This window comes from Magnolia sinica, chromosome 9 (genome assembly GCF_029962835.1).
Source record: "Magnolia sinica isolate HGM2019 chromosome 9, MsV1, whole genome shotgun sequence".
Lineage (NCBI taxonomy): Eukaryota > Viridiplantae > Streptophyta > Magnoliopsida > Magnoliales > Magnoliaceae > Magnolia > Magnolia sinica.
Genome location: NC_080581.1, coordinates 8,644,304 through 8,662,515, shown reverse-complemented (window position 1 = coordinate 8,662,515; position 18,212 = coordinate 8,644,304). Strand labels below are relative to the sequence as shown.

General features: G+C 41.5%; 1 protein-coding gene across 1 annotated transcript; it reads right to left on the bottom strand.

The window, feature by feature from the left end:
• Nucleotides 1-846: 846 nt before the first annotated feature.
• Nucleotides 847-16,243, bottom strand: LOC131256817 (glutamate receptor 2.8-like). The gene is made up of 5 exons (XM_058257857.1): nt 15,734-16,243; nt 12,629-13,965; nt 3,086-3,398; nt 1,921-2,327; nt 847-1,461 (listed from the first exon to the last, which is right to left on the bottom strand). Exons 1-5 carry the CDS (start codon nt 16,014-16,016, stop codon nt 928-930), a joined length of 2,874 nt encoding a protein of 957 aa, XP_058113840.1. The 5' UTR covers nt 16,017-16,243; the 3' UTR covers nt 847-927.
• Between the last annotated feature and the right edge of the window lie 1,969 nt (nt 16,244-18,212).

Sequence of the window (18,212 nt, the reverse complement as noted above, 5' to 3'; positions counted from 1 at the left end):
CCCTATCTTCCCCTTTTGACTACTTGGTCATACTCTGATGGATCCGAACCCTACTCTGTCTAGCAGAGCCAGACCCCGAATCCAAATAGGAAGCTTAGAGGGCTGCGTGAACGTGGAAAAGAACTACTGAAAGCTCACCAATTTAGCCAGACCGTCCACCGTGGCATTCCCCTCCCTGAAGATATGGGCAAAGGTAATCAGCCCACTACCCCTAATTTTGTGGATACGGGACAATCGGTAGCCCCAGCTCACAGCCCCTTGAATCCTGCCATTCAATAGATCTACGATCAATTTCGAATCCGATTCCACCTGAACCTTTCTCAGCCCCTTCTAAAAGCACATGACCAAACCATGCCAGATGGCTTTGAGTTCCGCAGAGTTGTTGGAACCCAGCCCGTAGCCCATGGCGAAAGGGAAGGTCCTTGTGTGCCAACTTGGGTTTTCATTAGGTGGAGGTGGTCAGACTCTCTCTCTCTCTCTCTCTCTCTCTCTCTCTCTCTCTCTCTCTCTCTCTCTCTCTCTCTCTCTCTGTTGTCACCTTTCTTTCAGAGATCTTGAGTGCTTCCTGGTCCATGTCATATTGGAAGACCAGGATCCAGGTGTTCAGGGGGGTGTTAGAATTTTCTATTTCCCACACACCTAGAGAGACGAATGCGGTTGCTGATAGCCTCGCTAAGCTCAGTAGTGTTTCCCAATCACATTATGTTATCAACTCTCATGCGGATCTCCCCTGCATCCCCAAAGGCCTTCTGTTCTTGGATAAGGTGGGATTGGGTAACCCAAAAAGGAAAAAAAAAAAAAAGGAAAAAAAGAAAGTGATGTTGGCCACAGCATTCCTCTTAGGAGAAAAGAAAGAAAAAAGAAAAAAGAAATTTAATTAGAGTCTAATCATGGATTACCTAGGATAGACAATTTACATCGATCGGTCTACACCATCGAGGATGGTATACAGGGATTTGGAAAGCCAAAATCTACGGAGGAGATCTCTTCATCTTCTTGTTGATCAAATCTTCCACTTGTATGGTTGGAAATGCTCAACGGCCACTGCGAAGCCGGTGATGCCTGAACGGGACTAGTGCTCATCATTAGTCCATTATTATGGTGACTCTTATTGAGGGTACGCGCAGAGAGTTCTTTCTTATCAAAACACCAGGCCACAGCAACGAGTCTTTTCCAAATGGAGCTGTTAGAATCGTCTGGGATCAAGACATGCCACTGCTCGTAAAGGAAGGAAACTGAGAAGATTACGAGAGAAGATATGGAAGCAATGCCAGCAATGAGGAAGAGGCCACGGAAGCTAGCAAGTGTAAGACTTTTTGAAGCCATGGCGGCTGATTGATCTGGACAAGTGGTCTGATGGCCAAACCATCTTCGCTCAATTGCCGCCATTGTATCGCCTTCTGTTACATTCAAGATCGCCCTCGAAACATCAGGGACCAGTGGAGAACCTTTGGGGAAGACCTGTAAAAGCGAGATGAAGGGTGAAACAACAATAACATGTTGAATGCTAATAGCAGCATTTGTGTATGTGATCCAAACCGTTCATCTGTGTGGGCACCAATGTGGATTATATCCAAAACCCTAAATTTTCATCTAACCAGCTGCAAGATGACTTTTGCCTTGCTCATTTCCGCTTTCAATTATCAAGCTGCAGGTGACTGATTGGACTATGATGATGGTCTACATGTCTAGCGTCATACAATGCAGCCGGAGTGTCAAATAACTGCCCATTATATAATGCTGAGCCGAGGTCCGTCAAACCTCCATAGGTAGAAGAGGCTTGGGCCAGACCTGATTCAGGCTCACCCCAAACAGGCCCACATAATTCCGGGTCTGAGATTTGGCCTAGTTAGGCCAGGCTCAGTCACAATAGTACGTGTAGATAACCAATGCACAAGCTTTCAAATGAGAGAAACTCACAAAGCCAAAGCCTCCGGTTTTGTAGGTTGGGCCGACCATGGTGTACTTATTGCAGTACTTTGCGAGGAAGAGCTTGAGGTAAGGGATCTCGTCAAAAATAGCTGAAACGCCACCATTACGGCTTCCTTTCGACAAGGCTTCGGCATAATCTTCAGGAGTCGTGTAGGGCTTGAGCTTGGATTCATCAAAGTCAAAGTGCTTGATGAACTCCGTCATGAATGGCCCCTTTTGATGGCCCACGTAGTCCCCGTTCTTTTTTAGGTAAGTGATATCAGTGACCGTTGGCTGAAGCTGTTGAATCGTCAGCATTGACGTTAAGCTGGCCGTGTAACTGGAAGTAAGAATCAGCACCACAAACACCCATATGATCACCACAAATCTGGACAAGTTATTGACCAGCTTCTCCCCTGCAATCATTCAAGCTGTTTGTTTATTTTCTTTTCTTTTCTTGGACCGAAGTCTATGCCCATAAATGTTGAAATGCACTATGGTAAGGTCATGTGTTTTTTAGTGGAAAAAAGCTCGTACAACACCATTAGAGCATTTAGTTTGTACTGGTGAGGCCACATGGATTCATGAGATCGTCAAATGAAACTCTTGTGAGTCTACCACTAAGCCATAAGAAAGGACCCAATCAGACCTTCCGCCTCAAATTCACGCCGTTTCACTCCTAACATAGGTGATGGGTCACAACAAGCAAAATGAATAGCTGTCTAAGACAATTTTTTGTCCATTGGGGCCTGCATGAGGTGTGAAATGGTGAGATTTTGAGGCCAGAAAATCTAACTTCGAAGCTCATATCCTGCACGTGTGTGCTGTATTAATACATGTGTCTGCACTTGGATGGGTAGGCCCCACACTTCTGGAATTAGCAAGCCAGATAGTTTCTGTCCTACTATCAGACAAAAACCACAGGAGATGGAACCGGATCCTCTACAACAACTGTTAGACCCAGCTCGTACACCAACCAAGCTCGTATTGCATCTGGGACATTAACTCAGACCATGCATGTGAGTCAAATCCAGCACACATGCCAATTTAGTAAGTCCAAGCCCAGTCCAAAACCAGGTCGTCTGTGCTCGGTGGGTCGGCAGCTGTCCAGCCCATTACGACCCTTTTCTGTCCCTAAAAGATAAAAAGAGAAATGAAAGGTCAAATACTGAACTATGTGAGAAGACGAGAGTAGAGAAGGAAAACCAGAAGATCATGCCAAGTTGCTGGGCAGGTGGGCCCCTAAACTCATCATTTAATCGATGTTCAAGGATCCACACCACAAAGCCCGTAAAGATGAAGAAAGCCCCACTTGTCAGCCAAAGATCTAGCGTCAAAGGCCTCAAGAAAATCCATGCTTTTTTACTCTCATCATCTTTTATTGGAACTATCATTGTCACGCCTGATTCGGTGTACGGCAATGTAAAATCTACGTATAGAGATCGGTTGGCAGTGATTGTTGTATCCGCCACCATTCCATCGAATTCCTGCCAATGCATGACCCATGTGTAAGAGAAAAAAAATGCATCTACTGTTTACAAAAATTGAACTGAGAAAATGCATATCCCATTTGTAAAGAGAACTGATAACCTACAAACAGCCTGCACTGCAGCAGCCGATCAATGCGTCTTCAACCACAAAAATTGACTGAAGAGTGAGGAGGGTAAAGAGTTGAACATGACAAGTAAATGTAATTTTATTTATCACAAATACTTGTACACAACAAGGTTACACTTTACAATACTCACAAACTATCACTCTTGAATGACAGCTCTCACACACAAGGAAAAACTCTTTTGAACTGTTAATACTTGGACACCTTTCTTTCACTCTTGAACTCACTATTTTTGTTTATGTGTTGTTTTTAATGAGACTCTTCATATATTTATAGAGGGCTATGGAAGATTCTAGAATCAATACAACTCTAAAGAGTTCTAGAAGCTTCCAAATGTCCTCTAAGGTTCTATTATATTCCAGAACATTCTAAGAGAATCCGGAAGGTTTTAGCATTGTTTGGAATATTCTGGAAGAGTCAAGAAAACTCTATCAAACTCTAGAAGTTTCTGAAAGATTCTAGAAAATTCTAGAAATTTTCAGAAATGTCTGGAAGTTTCCGGAAGACTCCGAAATATTCAAGAGAGGTGGTGATGACATTTAATACTCCCCCTCAGTACCAACTCCCACAATTTTGCTTTGGTCATCATGCCAAGTTGCTTTCTGAATTCGGTGAACTTAGCATTGCTAAGTCCTTTCGTGAATATGTCTGCAACTTGGTCATCGGTCTTCACATGACTCATCTCGATTTCTCTTTTGAAGTACCTTCTCTCACACAAAGTGATAATGTACCTCCACATGCTTGGTCCTGGCATAAAACATTGGATTCTCAGCCAAGCAGATTGCTGATTGATTGTCATAGCGCAATATCATTGGATGATCATCTGGTTGATGAAGATCCCTCATTAACTGCATAAGTCATATGCTTTCTTGTGCTGCCATTGCCATTGCTCTGTATTCAGCCTCCGTGGTTGAAAAAGATACTGTAGGTTGTCTCTTGCTACACCAAGAGATTGCTCCTCAGCCAAGGTTGAATACGTATCTAGTAGTTGATCGTCGTGTGTCATGATCACCACCATAGTCAGCATTGCAGTATCCAACTATCTTGCATGCTCCACCTTTCTTGTACAATAAACTAAGGTCTATCGTACCCTTTACATACCTCAATATTCGACGTACTGCTTCAAGATGCGGCTTCTTTGGTGTTTGCATGAACCGGCTAATCACACCAACTGCATAAGCTATATCTGGTCGAGATAATGTAAGGTAGATTAGACTACCAACTATTTGTCGGTACATAGTTGTATCTTCCAAGTCTTTTCCTTCTTCCGAACATAGCCTGGCGTTAGCCTCCATAGGTGTGGCAATTGGCTTGCATTCGAGCATCCCATATTTCTTTAATAGGTCTTTGGCGTACTTCTGCTGCATAGGAATATGCCTTTGTTGCTTCGGTCAATCTCCAGCCCAAGAAAATGCTTCAGTTCTCCAAGTTCCTTCTTTTGGAATCGCACGGATAAGTTCTCTCTTGTCCTTTCAATCTTACCGTCAACATCTCTAGTGATGATCAAGTCATCCACGTACACTAGCACTATTGCTAGTTTACCTTCCTGGAATTTTACAAAGAGACTGGAGTCTGCAGGTGCCACAGAGAACCCGCTTTGCACTATGAATTCCCCCATCTTGCCGTATCACGCCCTCGGTGCTTGTTTAAGCCCATACAAGGCCTTCTTTAGTTTGCAGATGTAATCCTGATGCCTTTTACTCTGGAAACCACTTGGCTGCTTCATGTATATATCTTGATCAATTTCTCCATGTAGAAAGGCATTCTTCACATCCATCTGCCACAGCTTCCAAGATTTGCTCGCTGCAAGTGCTAATAGTACTCGCACCGTTGTAATTTTTGCTACTGGGCTAATGTTGAGGGTCAAATATTGCATATTAGACCCCATTGATTGCATGGATTTACGATTATGATATTGTTTAACGGCCTGAATTAATCTTGTTTGTAATGCAGGGTGTGTTTACGAGCTTGAATGGGAAATGATGCTAAAAGCACGGATTTAACGTTCAGAATGCACCAAGGCAAGGGACGGACTCCAGGGGACCAAGATCAACGGAATTATACGGCAGGGATCTGCGAAAATCGAGAAACTGAAGCTCAAGCGGCCTGAAAGTCAGCCAGAATACAAGATCACTGGGTTTCCATCATCATTCGGGTCAAAACTTTATACATGGCTTGAGGACCAAAAACTAACCGTACACGTCAAATTTTAGCCATTGGATCCTCATGGAAGTGGCGAAACTGATAGATCAGTCCATAAAACCCTGATTTAGGGCCCACCCGCTGTCCGGATACTCTTCAACTTCAGTCCCTACGGTTCAAATGAAATGGGGAACAAGATGAATGGTGTGGATTTCTCATATACATCAAGAAAAGACCCCGTTGCATGGTGCATGTGCATAGCACACATGCACTGGACGTGCACCGGTTGGGCAGCCCGGTTAAAACCAGGCTGACCCGACCCGTCTCCTGCGCCAAGACAGCGGACGGACGCTGTCCGTCCGTTCTTTGCTAGTGGGCCCTATCCATCACATATTTTAAAAATCAGAGCCGCCTATATGCTCCGCAGGGTGGCCAAAATCGTCACTTAGCTGTCCTTTTGGTCCCATGCACACACACACACGCAGATTGCATGTAAACGTAGGAATGGACGGTGGGAACAAAGATCGCATGGGCCACACCGAATCCAACATGAAGCCAGCCAATTCCTACTGGTTTTTCGACGTGAATCGAATGGTTGGAGTGGATTCTACACCTGACATCAAGAAGTGGTCCGCTGACCATCACAGCGCCAAAACGCACAAACGTTGTGGGCCACCCTCTGAAGTGAGCAGTCCGATCTGGACTGTCCAGTGGACTCTAAAGGGCCCTGTAACCACCACCTAGGTGGAGAAATTTCACACTGCAGTTTGAGATCAGTTTTGATCGTTTAAACATCGGACGAACGGCGGTGAGATAGATCAGGTGGGCCGCATCAAGAGAAAGCCAAAACCATCCATTTCTGGTTGTTTTTTCGACATGCATTCAATAAACGGAGTGGATTTATCAAAACAAAAGCGATGTGGGCCCCACCATCAGGACAGCGTAAGTGCGTTACGTACCCTATTTTGCGTCCAGGAAATCCAGAATTTTCGGATGGCTGTGGGCCACCGTCCTTGATCGGATGAATGATCTGAGCCATTCATGTGGAGCCCAGACCAGTCTTGACCCCAACCATGGAAGCAACGTTAGAGTTTGGGACAATCTTTGGCCCCAAAACTCAGTCCAAACGCAAGTCAGTTTGCGTTGTGCTTCTGCTGCGAAAGGTGTTGCGCACGCTGCCATGCGTAAAGAGGACTGGCGCATTCTCCAACCACGGGTGGGAGGACTGATAAAAGGAGATCTAGGAAGAAAAAAAAGGAGGAAGATTTAAGGCTTGGACGATCGCAAGAGAGAGAGAGAGGGAGCGAAGATACAGGGTTTGTGTTTGAAAGTTTTAATTTTTATTTGAAAGATCAAGCCCAATCATGTTGGGCTAAACCTCTTAGATAGGGCTAAGAGGTGAAGCTTGTAGTCTGATGGGAGAGACTTTGCTTATGCCTATTATTTAGACTGACTGATGTTGATTTCTGTTCAAATTAAAAGGAATACTTTCAGTTATTTTTAATGGTTTGTTGTGACTGGAATTACAATAGATCTGCGATAGTTTTGAGTATTTCTTCCTCCTTTTGATGTTTATGACGTCAGGAAGCCCTGTTGTTCACCATCGTCTCATGGGCATGGTCGGATGACGGTACCCTTCCTAACCTTTAGGCATTGTTGATTGGTTGGTAATTAGTTTAATTCTGTTGTTTGCCTTGTCTCCTGGGCATGGTTTGGTGATGGAATCCATTCTAATTCATATACCTTTCATCTCGTGAAAACTAGATCAAATAAGTTCAATTTAATTTCCATGATTCTTGATGCAGGCATAAGATCTCCCTGATCTCTACAAGTGGATCCTCCGAATCCCTAGTTTCCTTCCTTTGAATTCCTTAAGTTATTAGATAATTATTCCATAATTATTCCTTAAATTCTATTTGGTTTAGATCACATCTTAGTCTAGTTCTAGTTCTACTTAGTTTCAGATAACGTACAGGTATCAGTCCCTTGGGATTCGACCTCGGTCGTACCTAGTTTATTACTACATCACAACCCTATACTTGGGGAGTGAATAGCTAAAAGTCTCATCATAGTCTAACCCATATTCTTGTGAGAATCCTCTAGCCACTAGTTGAGCTTTGTACCTTCTATTGATCCATCGGGGCGAGTCTTGACTTTGTACACCCATTTGCATGATATCGGCTTCACATCCTTGGGTTTTGGGACTAGTTCCCAAGTTTGATTTTGGTTCAATGCCTTAATCTTTTTTTCCATCGCTTTCTGCTATTTTATGTCTCGGGATGCTTCTTCAAATGTCGTTGGCTCTTTCACGGTCTCTTCTTCTGCTAAGGCAGCATCCACGTATCTTGGGTTAGGCTTTCTTTGTCTAGTCATCCTCTTAAGTAGTGGGTTGTCTACCGCAACCTCCTGTTGACTCGGGCAAAGTTCTTTTGGACTACTTTGATATACTCCAGTTTGTCATGGACTCATCGATTTATCTGGTGTTCCAGACAGATTAGGCACTTGCTCACCATCTCGTGCTGTAGGTGTCAACTCTTTAGTTGAACTAGGAGATTTTTCTCCTTCCCTTGTCTCTCCCATCTTCTCATGCTGTTCATCTTCTAAGTCTTGAGAGTTTGGTAGCTCCTCCTCTAGTGGCGACCACCATGATGAGGCTTCAACAAAGACAATATTCCTTGATGTGTAGCACCCTGAATCAACGATCCAATCATCATTGTAGTTGATAGCTCCTTGATTGGAAACTGTGGCGAGGGCTATTTCACCTGTGTCTGTCACTATTGAGGAAGCATCTACTTCGTCAGTGACTGTGTTAGACTGCTTGAGTGGTTAATCAAAATCTATCTCCTTCTCTGAACAATTTCCTTTTCAGACACCGCTAAGGATGCCTGAAAGTCTCAGTCATCTTCACTGTCTTCTTGGTGATTTTTACAAGTCACCAAGTTACCTTCGGCTGACTTTTTCTTAAACCAACAATTTTTTGCAAAGTGACCTTTCTTGCTGCAATTGAAACACTTTATATCATACCTTCGAGATATGGAGGATTGTCGTTTATTGGTGTTGTTGTCGGATTGAACTCCCCTTGTCCGAGGACTTCTTCCTTGCTATTCTTCTTCTTGGACTTTCCAAAGTTCTGCTGACTTTATTCGCCCTTTCTATTCTGCTGTCGATGTCTGCCTTTTTTTAATTATTGCAGTAAGTGCTTCCTCTTCCTTGTTTATCGATACTCTAGCCATTTGTTTGCATAAACTTTCTTTATTAGCCAACAAATTCTCCAACTCTATGAGAGTAGGTTGAGTAGGTCAACCTCGTATTGCCGTGATAAAAGCATTATACTCGGGCTTCAACCCGTGTATAATGATCCTTCTCATTCTTTCCTCATGAATATTTGTTTTCGGATCCAACTCTGAAATTTCTCGGCATAAATCCTTTACTCTTGTAAAGTATTCGCTTATCGACTTATCTTCTTGGGTGGTGGACATTAACTCATTCTCCAAATATTGAAGTCGAGCATCATTTCTTTTTGAAAACAACAATGCAAAGGTGTCCCATGCCATCTTGGGTGTGTCGTCATCCTTGATTCACCTGAGCAACTCATCCTCAATGGTTGACTTGAGCACGAACATTGCCTTCCCGACCTTAATCTTCCACTTTCGGAGTGCTTTAGCACTTTTCTTAGGAGGTGGGGTAATCTCATGTCCATTAACAACCTCCCACAAGTCCTGCCCTTCAAGGTAAGACTTAATGCGACTCCTCCAACTTTGATAGTTGTGGTTGTTAAGCCTCGTAACTCCGCTCGTTATGTTCACAAGATCCGCCATCGTGACTTGATGTAATTATCACTCCTTTTACCAAGCAAGCCAACAAACTTCACAGTCTCCAAATTGTGCACGATCACATTAGAAAACGGATCCCCACCAAATCTCGCTCTGATACCAAATTGAAGAGTTGAACACGACAAGTATATGTAGTTTTATTTATTACAAATACTTATACACAACAAGGGTACACTTTACAACACTCACAAACTATCACTCTTAAATGACAACTCTCACACAAAAGGAAAAACTCTTTTGAACTCTTAATACTTGGACACCTTTCTTTCACTCTTGAGAGGGGTGGAGGGATTCTCTTTAGAGCATACACAAAACATGTTTTTTTTTTCCTAAAAAGTGGGCTCGTGCCACTGAATTTTCATTAATCCTATAAGCTTTACAACCTATCACGCTGGTCCTAACAAAAAGGTTCCAGACCACACTCCGCTTCTAATCACAGAACTCTAAAGGAAAAAAAAACTAACAGGAAGAGGACCGGAGCACTCATCCGACTGAAGTCTTCCCTTGCTCTTTACACCCAAGAGACGACCACCAAAGGGAAATCCCGATCATGGGATTCTAATGACCCCCATACCAGCCTTATCCAACACAAGGGTGCCCCTAACTAACCTCGGGAGATCAGACGGAGATTCATAAATTTTGTTTAGGCACCCATCACTAGCTAGTCTCGCCAAGGCATCAGCCACTAAATTCCCCTCGCGATAAACATGGTTAAAATTAAGATTGAGGGGCCTGCGGAACTGCTGGATTGCTCCTACCTTACACCCATCTACACAAAACATGTTTTACTATAACGTACGTGATGAAAATAATGGTATCTAGTCTATAAATAAGGGGTTGGTTGAGAGCTTGTAATCAATGATACTTGATGTGGTTGGAAGAGAGTATCAAATGCACCAAAAGCCGTTTTCTTAAATCTCCTCTCACTCTCTCTTCACTAATGCATTCCAAATACAAGTGGTGTTTCTCTCTCCACTTATACATTTCAAATGTAGGCGGCTAAACACTTTCACATATATTCTTATTACAAGTTGCCAAACACAACCGATGATTCCAATTCACATTGATTCCATAAAAATTATCAATGTCTATCAAATACACTCTCAAATGAGGCTTAAGGTTTTCAAGTCCACCTTGTAACTCAAAAATCAATCCATTACAAAACAAAGTGGGTCATACCACAAGGCACTATTGGAATAGAGATGACCGCTAATATAACTTTTCATATTATGTTTGGGCCCACCATTTTTTGTGTATGTCATACAATGCATTCAAATGATACTCCTTGTCAAGGTGAATGGACATAAAAATAGGACATTCCTAGACGGCAAGTCGGCCGCACCATTCTGATCACCATAGCTAACCTGCTTAAAACTTATTATTGCCCAATACCTCGAATAAGATCCAATTCTTAATCCATGAAATTCTCCATTACTATCTTACAACCAACCCCTTTTCGCTCATCGTCTTGTCATTCTACATCTAATCCAACATCCTCATCGTAGGATTATTGCATATGGATTTGGACTATCGATTGTTATCATCGTTCAACCATTATTCTAAGCTATAAGCCTATTGTCATCTTCATCATTGCCCGTGCTGCTGTCAGCTGTTAGCAGCCCCAGATTTGAAGCTGCCTCAATCTGCACTAAGCTGCCTCAATCTGCACTATGTAGATCTAACAAGCTTCGACTGTTGCCACTAGCCACATCAAATTCGGCGCCACCTCAACTCATCGCTGCCCTCGCTTCCACATTTGTCACCGAAACCCTTCTCCATCAAATGGCACCCATCCATCATTTTTTTTCGTCATTCAGAACAATGCCAACGTCAGCTAATCTATTGACATAATCCATCTCGCTAGATTTGTACTATACTAGATTACCACCATTGACTGAATGCTCTACGTCTGAAACCATCCCCGATCTAACAATCTTGCTAGATATGCACTCGAACTCATTACCCGCCAAGGTCTAAGGAAGAAAGGAGAGAGTAGTATACATAGTACGTACTTTGCCATTGACGACCACAACTGCGGTTCCTCTTCTCCCTCATCACCAATGTCGTCGCTTCAGATCGGCTGTTGCTGACCACTCTCTACTCTTTTGACATCTAATGAATCAAGTGTCGATCCCTGTTAAAAAATCTCTCGAAATAGAAAGGGGCATTTTTGCTCTTCTTCTCTGGGTTGGTGATCTATGGTGCAAACAAATCCGTGCAGTTTTAGTCATATTTAGGGCATTAATTAGTATATGCCCATCTGTCATCTTTCTTTCTCTCTCATCCAATCATCTCGGTCAATCTCATCCCTTAATTTCTTTATATAAAAAAAGAAAGAGGAGAAAAGAATAGAAAAGAAAAAGTTGTAGTTTGACACTTTGTTTTGTTGCATGATCATATGTATCTTCTCCCTACTAGACCTTTTGACAAGATGCATTTTGTTTGTGTCAAGCGTTTTCCAAGACATGTTATTGTATAGGACGTTTGGGCCAGACATAATTGTACAAAGTGTTTGGTTCTGATCTTATTTATTTATTTATTGGAACATCCAAAGCTACCAAAAAAAAATAAAAAAATAATAATAATAGTTGAACTCTTAGCCACGGAAAGTGTATATCCACCGGAAAAGTACTTGTTGAAATTTGGCCATAGAAGTACCACTAGATCGTTTGCCATTTGCTGAAAGTAATAATGGTTTACATCCTATATGTCACCAAAGTGCTTACTCGCCTCATGCTACTCATCATTTCATCATCAAGTTACCACATTGAATATTTCTTTTGCTTTTGAATAAACATTCATTGTACTTTTCAAACTCAAATTACTACGTTCACAACCCCTTTAAGTTTAAAAGGGATGTTAAAGTAGATTAGGGTAATCTTTTAGATTGGAATATTTTCTTTATTGTTAAGATATGTATCTGTTATGATCTTTACATATTATAGTTTCCGCAATGAAGTATACTGTGATAGTACAAAAGTTGAAATTATTTTCAATTAGAAACCGTTTCTAAGCTTTTCTAAGGTAGCAAAAGCAGGAATTTGCTCTTCTTAAAGATTCCATATCCAAATGGGAACTTTTTAATGAACAAAAAGTTGTGATATTTTAATTTGTAAACATGACTGACCTGAAGATATACTTGGTGAATAAGATCAGAGTAGCTCCCAGCCCTCCTTCCATTCGCCGTTTGGTAGGGAATGAACTCGTAAGGGACGTCATATGGAAGTTTATTCATTACTGATTTAAATACGTCGATGCAGTATCCACTAACAAGGGTTGTATTTGTGAGAGGATCCTTCTCCACCTTCAAGAATTCGAAGAACCTTTCTTTTATAGGAACACCTATTCTTAGCTTCTTTTCACTTGTCGGGATCACCCATCCCTTTGGCACCGTTGATGTATCTCCTGGCCAGATGATCGCACCAACATCCACCGTAGAAGTTGAATGCATTTTCTTAAGATTCATGTTCAATTCCTGCGAAATCCCATGCTTTGGAGTCCAAAACCCAACCTTCTTCTCCCCTTTTCCAATCACATTGACTATCTGTAAGGCTGAGGATGGTAACTCCCCATTGATTAGATGAAATTCACCACCCAATCCTTTGAATTCTATCTTTTTGATGGCATTGAGAAGTTTCAAACCCGTTTGAGAGACTCCCAGAGTCTCTAATTCAGTGAAATTTTCTCGAATTTTTGACTTTTGAAACCGGGATTTCTCTGCCCCCACACTCTCCACAGCCATTGCTAATGCCCAGACAGTATCATATGCTCGAATGCCAAAAACCCCGAGCGCCTCTCTATCAATGTCAGGATTCATTTGGCTGAAATTCTTTCTCCATCTGACCATGAATTCACCAAGCTCTTTCGTTTTAGGCACATAATGTTTTACACCCAATACACCTTGCATTGAATCGATGACAATAGAATTCAAGGAATCGAGGAGATTTGTTAAAGCATCCGTTATAATCCATGTAAAACCTTCACTCATCATTCCAATCTCATTCACCTTCAAAAAGAAGCGGGACGCAAGTAAAGATGACATATGGACGATGAATACTCTCGTTTGCATGGTCATCAACTTGTAAAGCTCTCCAGTAATTTGATCGTCTTGAGCCGAATGAGAAATCACACTCCTATAAGAGATCCGTGCGTCAATCTCTTGGACGGCATCCATGAGATATGGAACGAGTCCATTTCCATAATCAGTGTCTTCATAGATAAGAACGACGGACCTCCATCTGAAGGACCGAATAATGGCTGCAATCGCTTTCACTTGTGAGGAGTCATTCTGTGCAGTCCGGATGAAATATGGAGTTCGGATAGGAGAGAGAGAAGAGCTGACAGCGGAGAATGAAAGGATGGGCACATGAGCTTTGCATCCAAGATCCACTATGAACTCGGCTTGGTCCGACCTCTGTGGTCCGATGATTGCTTGCACCTCTACATTTTTAAGCAAGTCAAGTGCTACACGATGGCCGATAAAAAACAAGTTAGTGGACTATAATTTGATCGTGGCCGATAAAAAACAAGTTAGTGGACTATAATTTGATCATGGCTGATAAATTAATGTCTTAGACTACCACGGTGGTCAATTTGAATGGTTAAAATCATCCCATCCATTTTTCCGAACTATTTTATAGCATGGGCCCAAAAATGAGGCATATCCAAATCTTATATGAACCACACCATAGGAAAGAGTGGTGATTGAACACTCACCATTAAAAACTTCTTAAGGGCCACAAATGCTTTGGATTAAGTTGATATGTATATTTTCTCTTCGTATAGGTGTGCGTGACCCAATCAAAAGGTTGGATGATAAATAAACATTACAGTGAGCCCTATGAAGTTTTTAATGGTGGGCATTTTATTTCCACTAAATAAACATTACAGTGAGCCCTATGAAGTTTTTAATGGTGGGCATTTAATTGCCACTAAACAAACATTACAGTGAGCCCTATGAAAGTTTTTAATGGTGGGCATTTAATTGCCACTATTTTCTTAAGGTGTGGTCGAATCAAGATTTGGATCTCCCTCATTTTTGGGCTCTTGTTCTATAACAATCTAAAAAAAATAGATAGACTGCTTGATAAAACACATATATCATGTGAGGCCCACTGATCACTATCAATAGCCACTTGCTACTTATGCTGTTAGTACGCAATCCGTGTCCTTTTCAAATAAAATTGAAATTATCTCATTCAGACATTATTATTTTATTTTTTATTTGGACACTATTTAACTTTTCAAATCTAGGCCCAAAGTCCACAGTGACGTTCTCTTTCGTTTCTAACATTGTGCAATTCTATAAAACTGGTTATAATTATCTCGTTACAAGTTAGATTGGGGTGGTCTTGGGCTCATTAGAAAGATAATTTAATGATCCTATCATATTGAAATTATTTTATTTAGACACCATTTGATATTTCAAAAATAGGTTAAAAGTTAAGCTCGTAAACAAAATTTTAACAAAAGAAACAAAATTATCTTCTAGAAGTAAATTTTTGTAATAATTTTTCATCTCATTTTTTCTTTTTTCTTTTTTTTCCTCCCCAAACAAGCTTCGTGCTCATTTTTTTGAGGCTAGATATTTTTATTAGAGAGTAGTCAAAATGCACAAAATATTATCGAAGAATAGTGGGAAAGCATGAAAGATTGCCATAGTGTAATTGTAAAAAAACAATTCAGTTGGAGAGTAGTGATAAAAGGTCAAAGTGTAGAAAAAAAGTACACATGCCTTTACAAACACAAGACTCACTGCTGGATATTTTCGTCCAAAGAAAATTCAAAAAGATATTAGAAGCTATAGAAAAGGAAAATATTTTAAAAGGGATGCTATTTTCATGCTTCTATGAAACCTCGTGTGCATATACGTTTTAAAAAATAAAAAAATAAAATAAAAAAGCGGAAAAAAAAAAATCATGATTATTTTTAATCCTTACCCAAAAATATATGATTTTTAATAAATAATTATGAATAGCTAAATTGAGATGGAACTAATTTTTATGTGACACCCAAAGAGGCCCTTAGCTTTTAAATTGGACTTAGAAAGAAAGTGTAATTGAAATTGGTGGGCTACTCCCTCATTATAAACACTACAAAACATTACTAGTTGTTGTCGTTTCCTATTGATGATGTTAAACATTCACAATTTGATTCACTTGTGTGTCTAAACGCATCCTAACTCACAGAATCATCACTACCACCAATTAGTTATGTAAATCAAGTATTATACCTGCGGATGCAGCTGCAACGGTGTCATTCTTCGAGTCTCTGGCATGTAGAACAAGCCTTGTGGTGTAATTACTATGGGCGGTGTAGAAATCGGAAGCCGCCATGGAAATGTAGCTCATACTCATATTTCCAGCCCACGATTCCAAATCAAGAACTACGCCCACATGGACTGGCACTGTCCCATTTCTGGGACTGTTGTTTTGGGGCACCGCCAATCCATGGCATAGGCTCAAGGGACAAATAATGGAGAGGAAGGAGAAGAAGATATTTGTTTGGTGCCTCATGCTGAGCTCGAGAAACCAGCCAAACAGTTCACATTCAGATCTCTGGGTTATTCTTCAATGACTTCATTTAAAGGCTGTTGTAGGTTTCGCATACTTCTTCTAGATGGTGGCGACTCATTCACCATATGCTTGGCAGAAGTGAATTGGGTGCTGCCTCTATCGCACTGATGCCGGTGTGGCCCTGACATGGAGGGATTTGATTCGATAGGAGGGTATAGGAACCACATTTTACCGTTATAGATGAGACTCCATTCTTCTTGGAACGACTTTCAAACTCGCTTTGTGGCTCATCGTTAATAGCCGTCAACTGTCCAATCAAATTCTACCACCTCATGTTATATCTACTTGGTTGCAACAACCAATCCAAATCCATGCTTAGCATATATGTGCATCCATCCACACCATCCAAATGATATGACCCGGTGTTGATTATGCATATCAACAGGTCACAAAATCCCACCAATCCCAACCACCCATTCTGCAGCTATTGATCGGACGGTTAGAAACAGGATATCCACAGGTCCAAATTTGGACATTTAGGGCATGTTTGATTTCCTCACCCTAATGTAAATCCAGTGGAAATGAGCAATAATTATTTCCCCTGGAATTACCTTCATTGTTACGAGTCCGGATCCTCTGTTATCAAGTCAACAGAGAATTCCTATACCCAAATTCTCATTGGTCCACGTCACCACTCACTAAAAAAATAAAAATAATAAAAAACAGCTTCGGACTACCAAACCATTAGGGTAACAGGAATTCTCTGTTAACCTGATAACTGAGGATCCCGACTCCATTGTTACCTACGTTGATTTGGCCCTGGCTTTTGAAAAAAAAGGAAAAAAGGGAGGAGGCTGCCAAATATTGGCGGGGCCACCATGATGTATGTGGATTATCCACACCGCCCATCCATCATGCCAACTGGATTTAAGGCATAAGCCAAAAAAAAAAGGCAGATTCAAAGTTCAAGTGGACCACACCACAGTAAAAATGTAATCGAACACTTACCGTTAAAAACTTTTTGGGGCCACTGTTTACTTTGGTGTGGGACACTTGAATGTTGGATTTTTCTCATTTTTCGGCTCATGCCTCAAAATGTTAGGGTAAAATGGATGGACAATGCAGATATGCTGTATGCATGACGGTGGGGCCTACAAATTTATGCAGTCATTTTAGATTGTTTTCAAAGCAGGAATATCTGGCATTTTCAAACAGGCCCTTAAGGCCATGGGTTAGTGTGATTTTTGGGTCATACATCATCCATAATGTGGACCAAAGAATTTGGATCGTTATAATTTTCGTATCATGAAACGTGTGCAGTCCATGAGTCACTGACGTTTTTTAAACGGTGGCGGTCCATAGAACAGAAGGTGAAACACTGTTCAAACGAGGACCTTGAACAAAATGTCGATATAGACGTTTGTGGGGTTCTGTATTTCAATGTCAAGATAAAAAATATTAAATGAAATGAGTGATTGCGATTGGTCTAAGATTCCAACGGAATCAACTTGCCTCCGTTTGTTTGGCGAGTGAGCTATACGGTCATGGGAATGAAAATTTTCAGAGACGACTTTGGTCGTCGGAGACTGATGAGCCGTGTGGGCCCACACGCAGCAAGTGTAGGACATCTCAGCTGTGTATCAGGTGGGACACGCTATTAATTGTCTGCCCAAAACAGGAGGAAGTTGAAACATCAGTTGTTACGTGTGGCGTACACATGTACGAATCTTATTTTGCACGTGTGTCCAACCTGATTACTGATCATTGAAGTTTTGAACCAATCATCCTGGTATCCCATCCAATCTGATGGCTCAGATGTCCTACGCATGTGCGAGGTTAGTATATGGCCTATGGGAGCGAAACCAATTATTAATGAGGCCAGAATGTTGGGCTAGGGTGACGCCCATGGATAAATGTAAAATCATGGCTAAAACGTCTAAAATCAGGCGGTGTGACCGGCCTGGGTATTGGGTCGACAGACAGATTTTTTGAGTGCCCATCACCGAAGCAAGATGCCCCGGATAAACACAAGGTTAGGCACATCACACAAACCTATGGTTGATGTATCAGCCTCGTTGTTTCACGCGGTGTGGCACTCCTGAGTTTTTGATGGGGTTTATTTCTTGCCCAATGGCACAATATTGAGAAGTGGACCTGATGAACGGAGGAGATGTCACAACACAACAGGGTAGGCTC

What these genes read in the sequence shown, in the direction of transcription:
- LOC131256817 (XM_058257857.1), bottom strand. Translation starts at nt 16,016, where the DNA reads ATGAGGCACCAAACAAATATCTTCTTCTCCTTCCTCTCCATTATTTGT. An exon ending in CGTTGCAGCTGCATCCGCAG is followed by an intron (nt 13,966 to 15,733) that starts GTATAATACTTG and finishes GCCATCGTGTAG; the next exon opens with CACTTGACTTGCTTAAAAAT. An exon ending in TACTCTCGTCTTCTCACATA is followed by an intron (nt 2,328 to 3,085) that starts GTTCAGTATTTG and finishes GAATGATTGCAG; the next exon opens with GGGAGAAGCTGGTCAATAAC.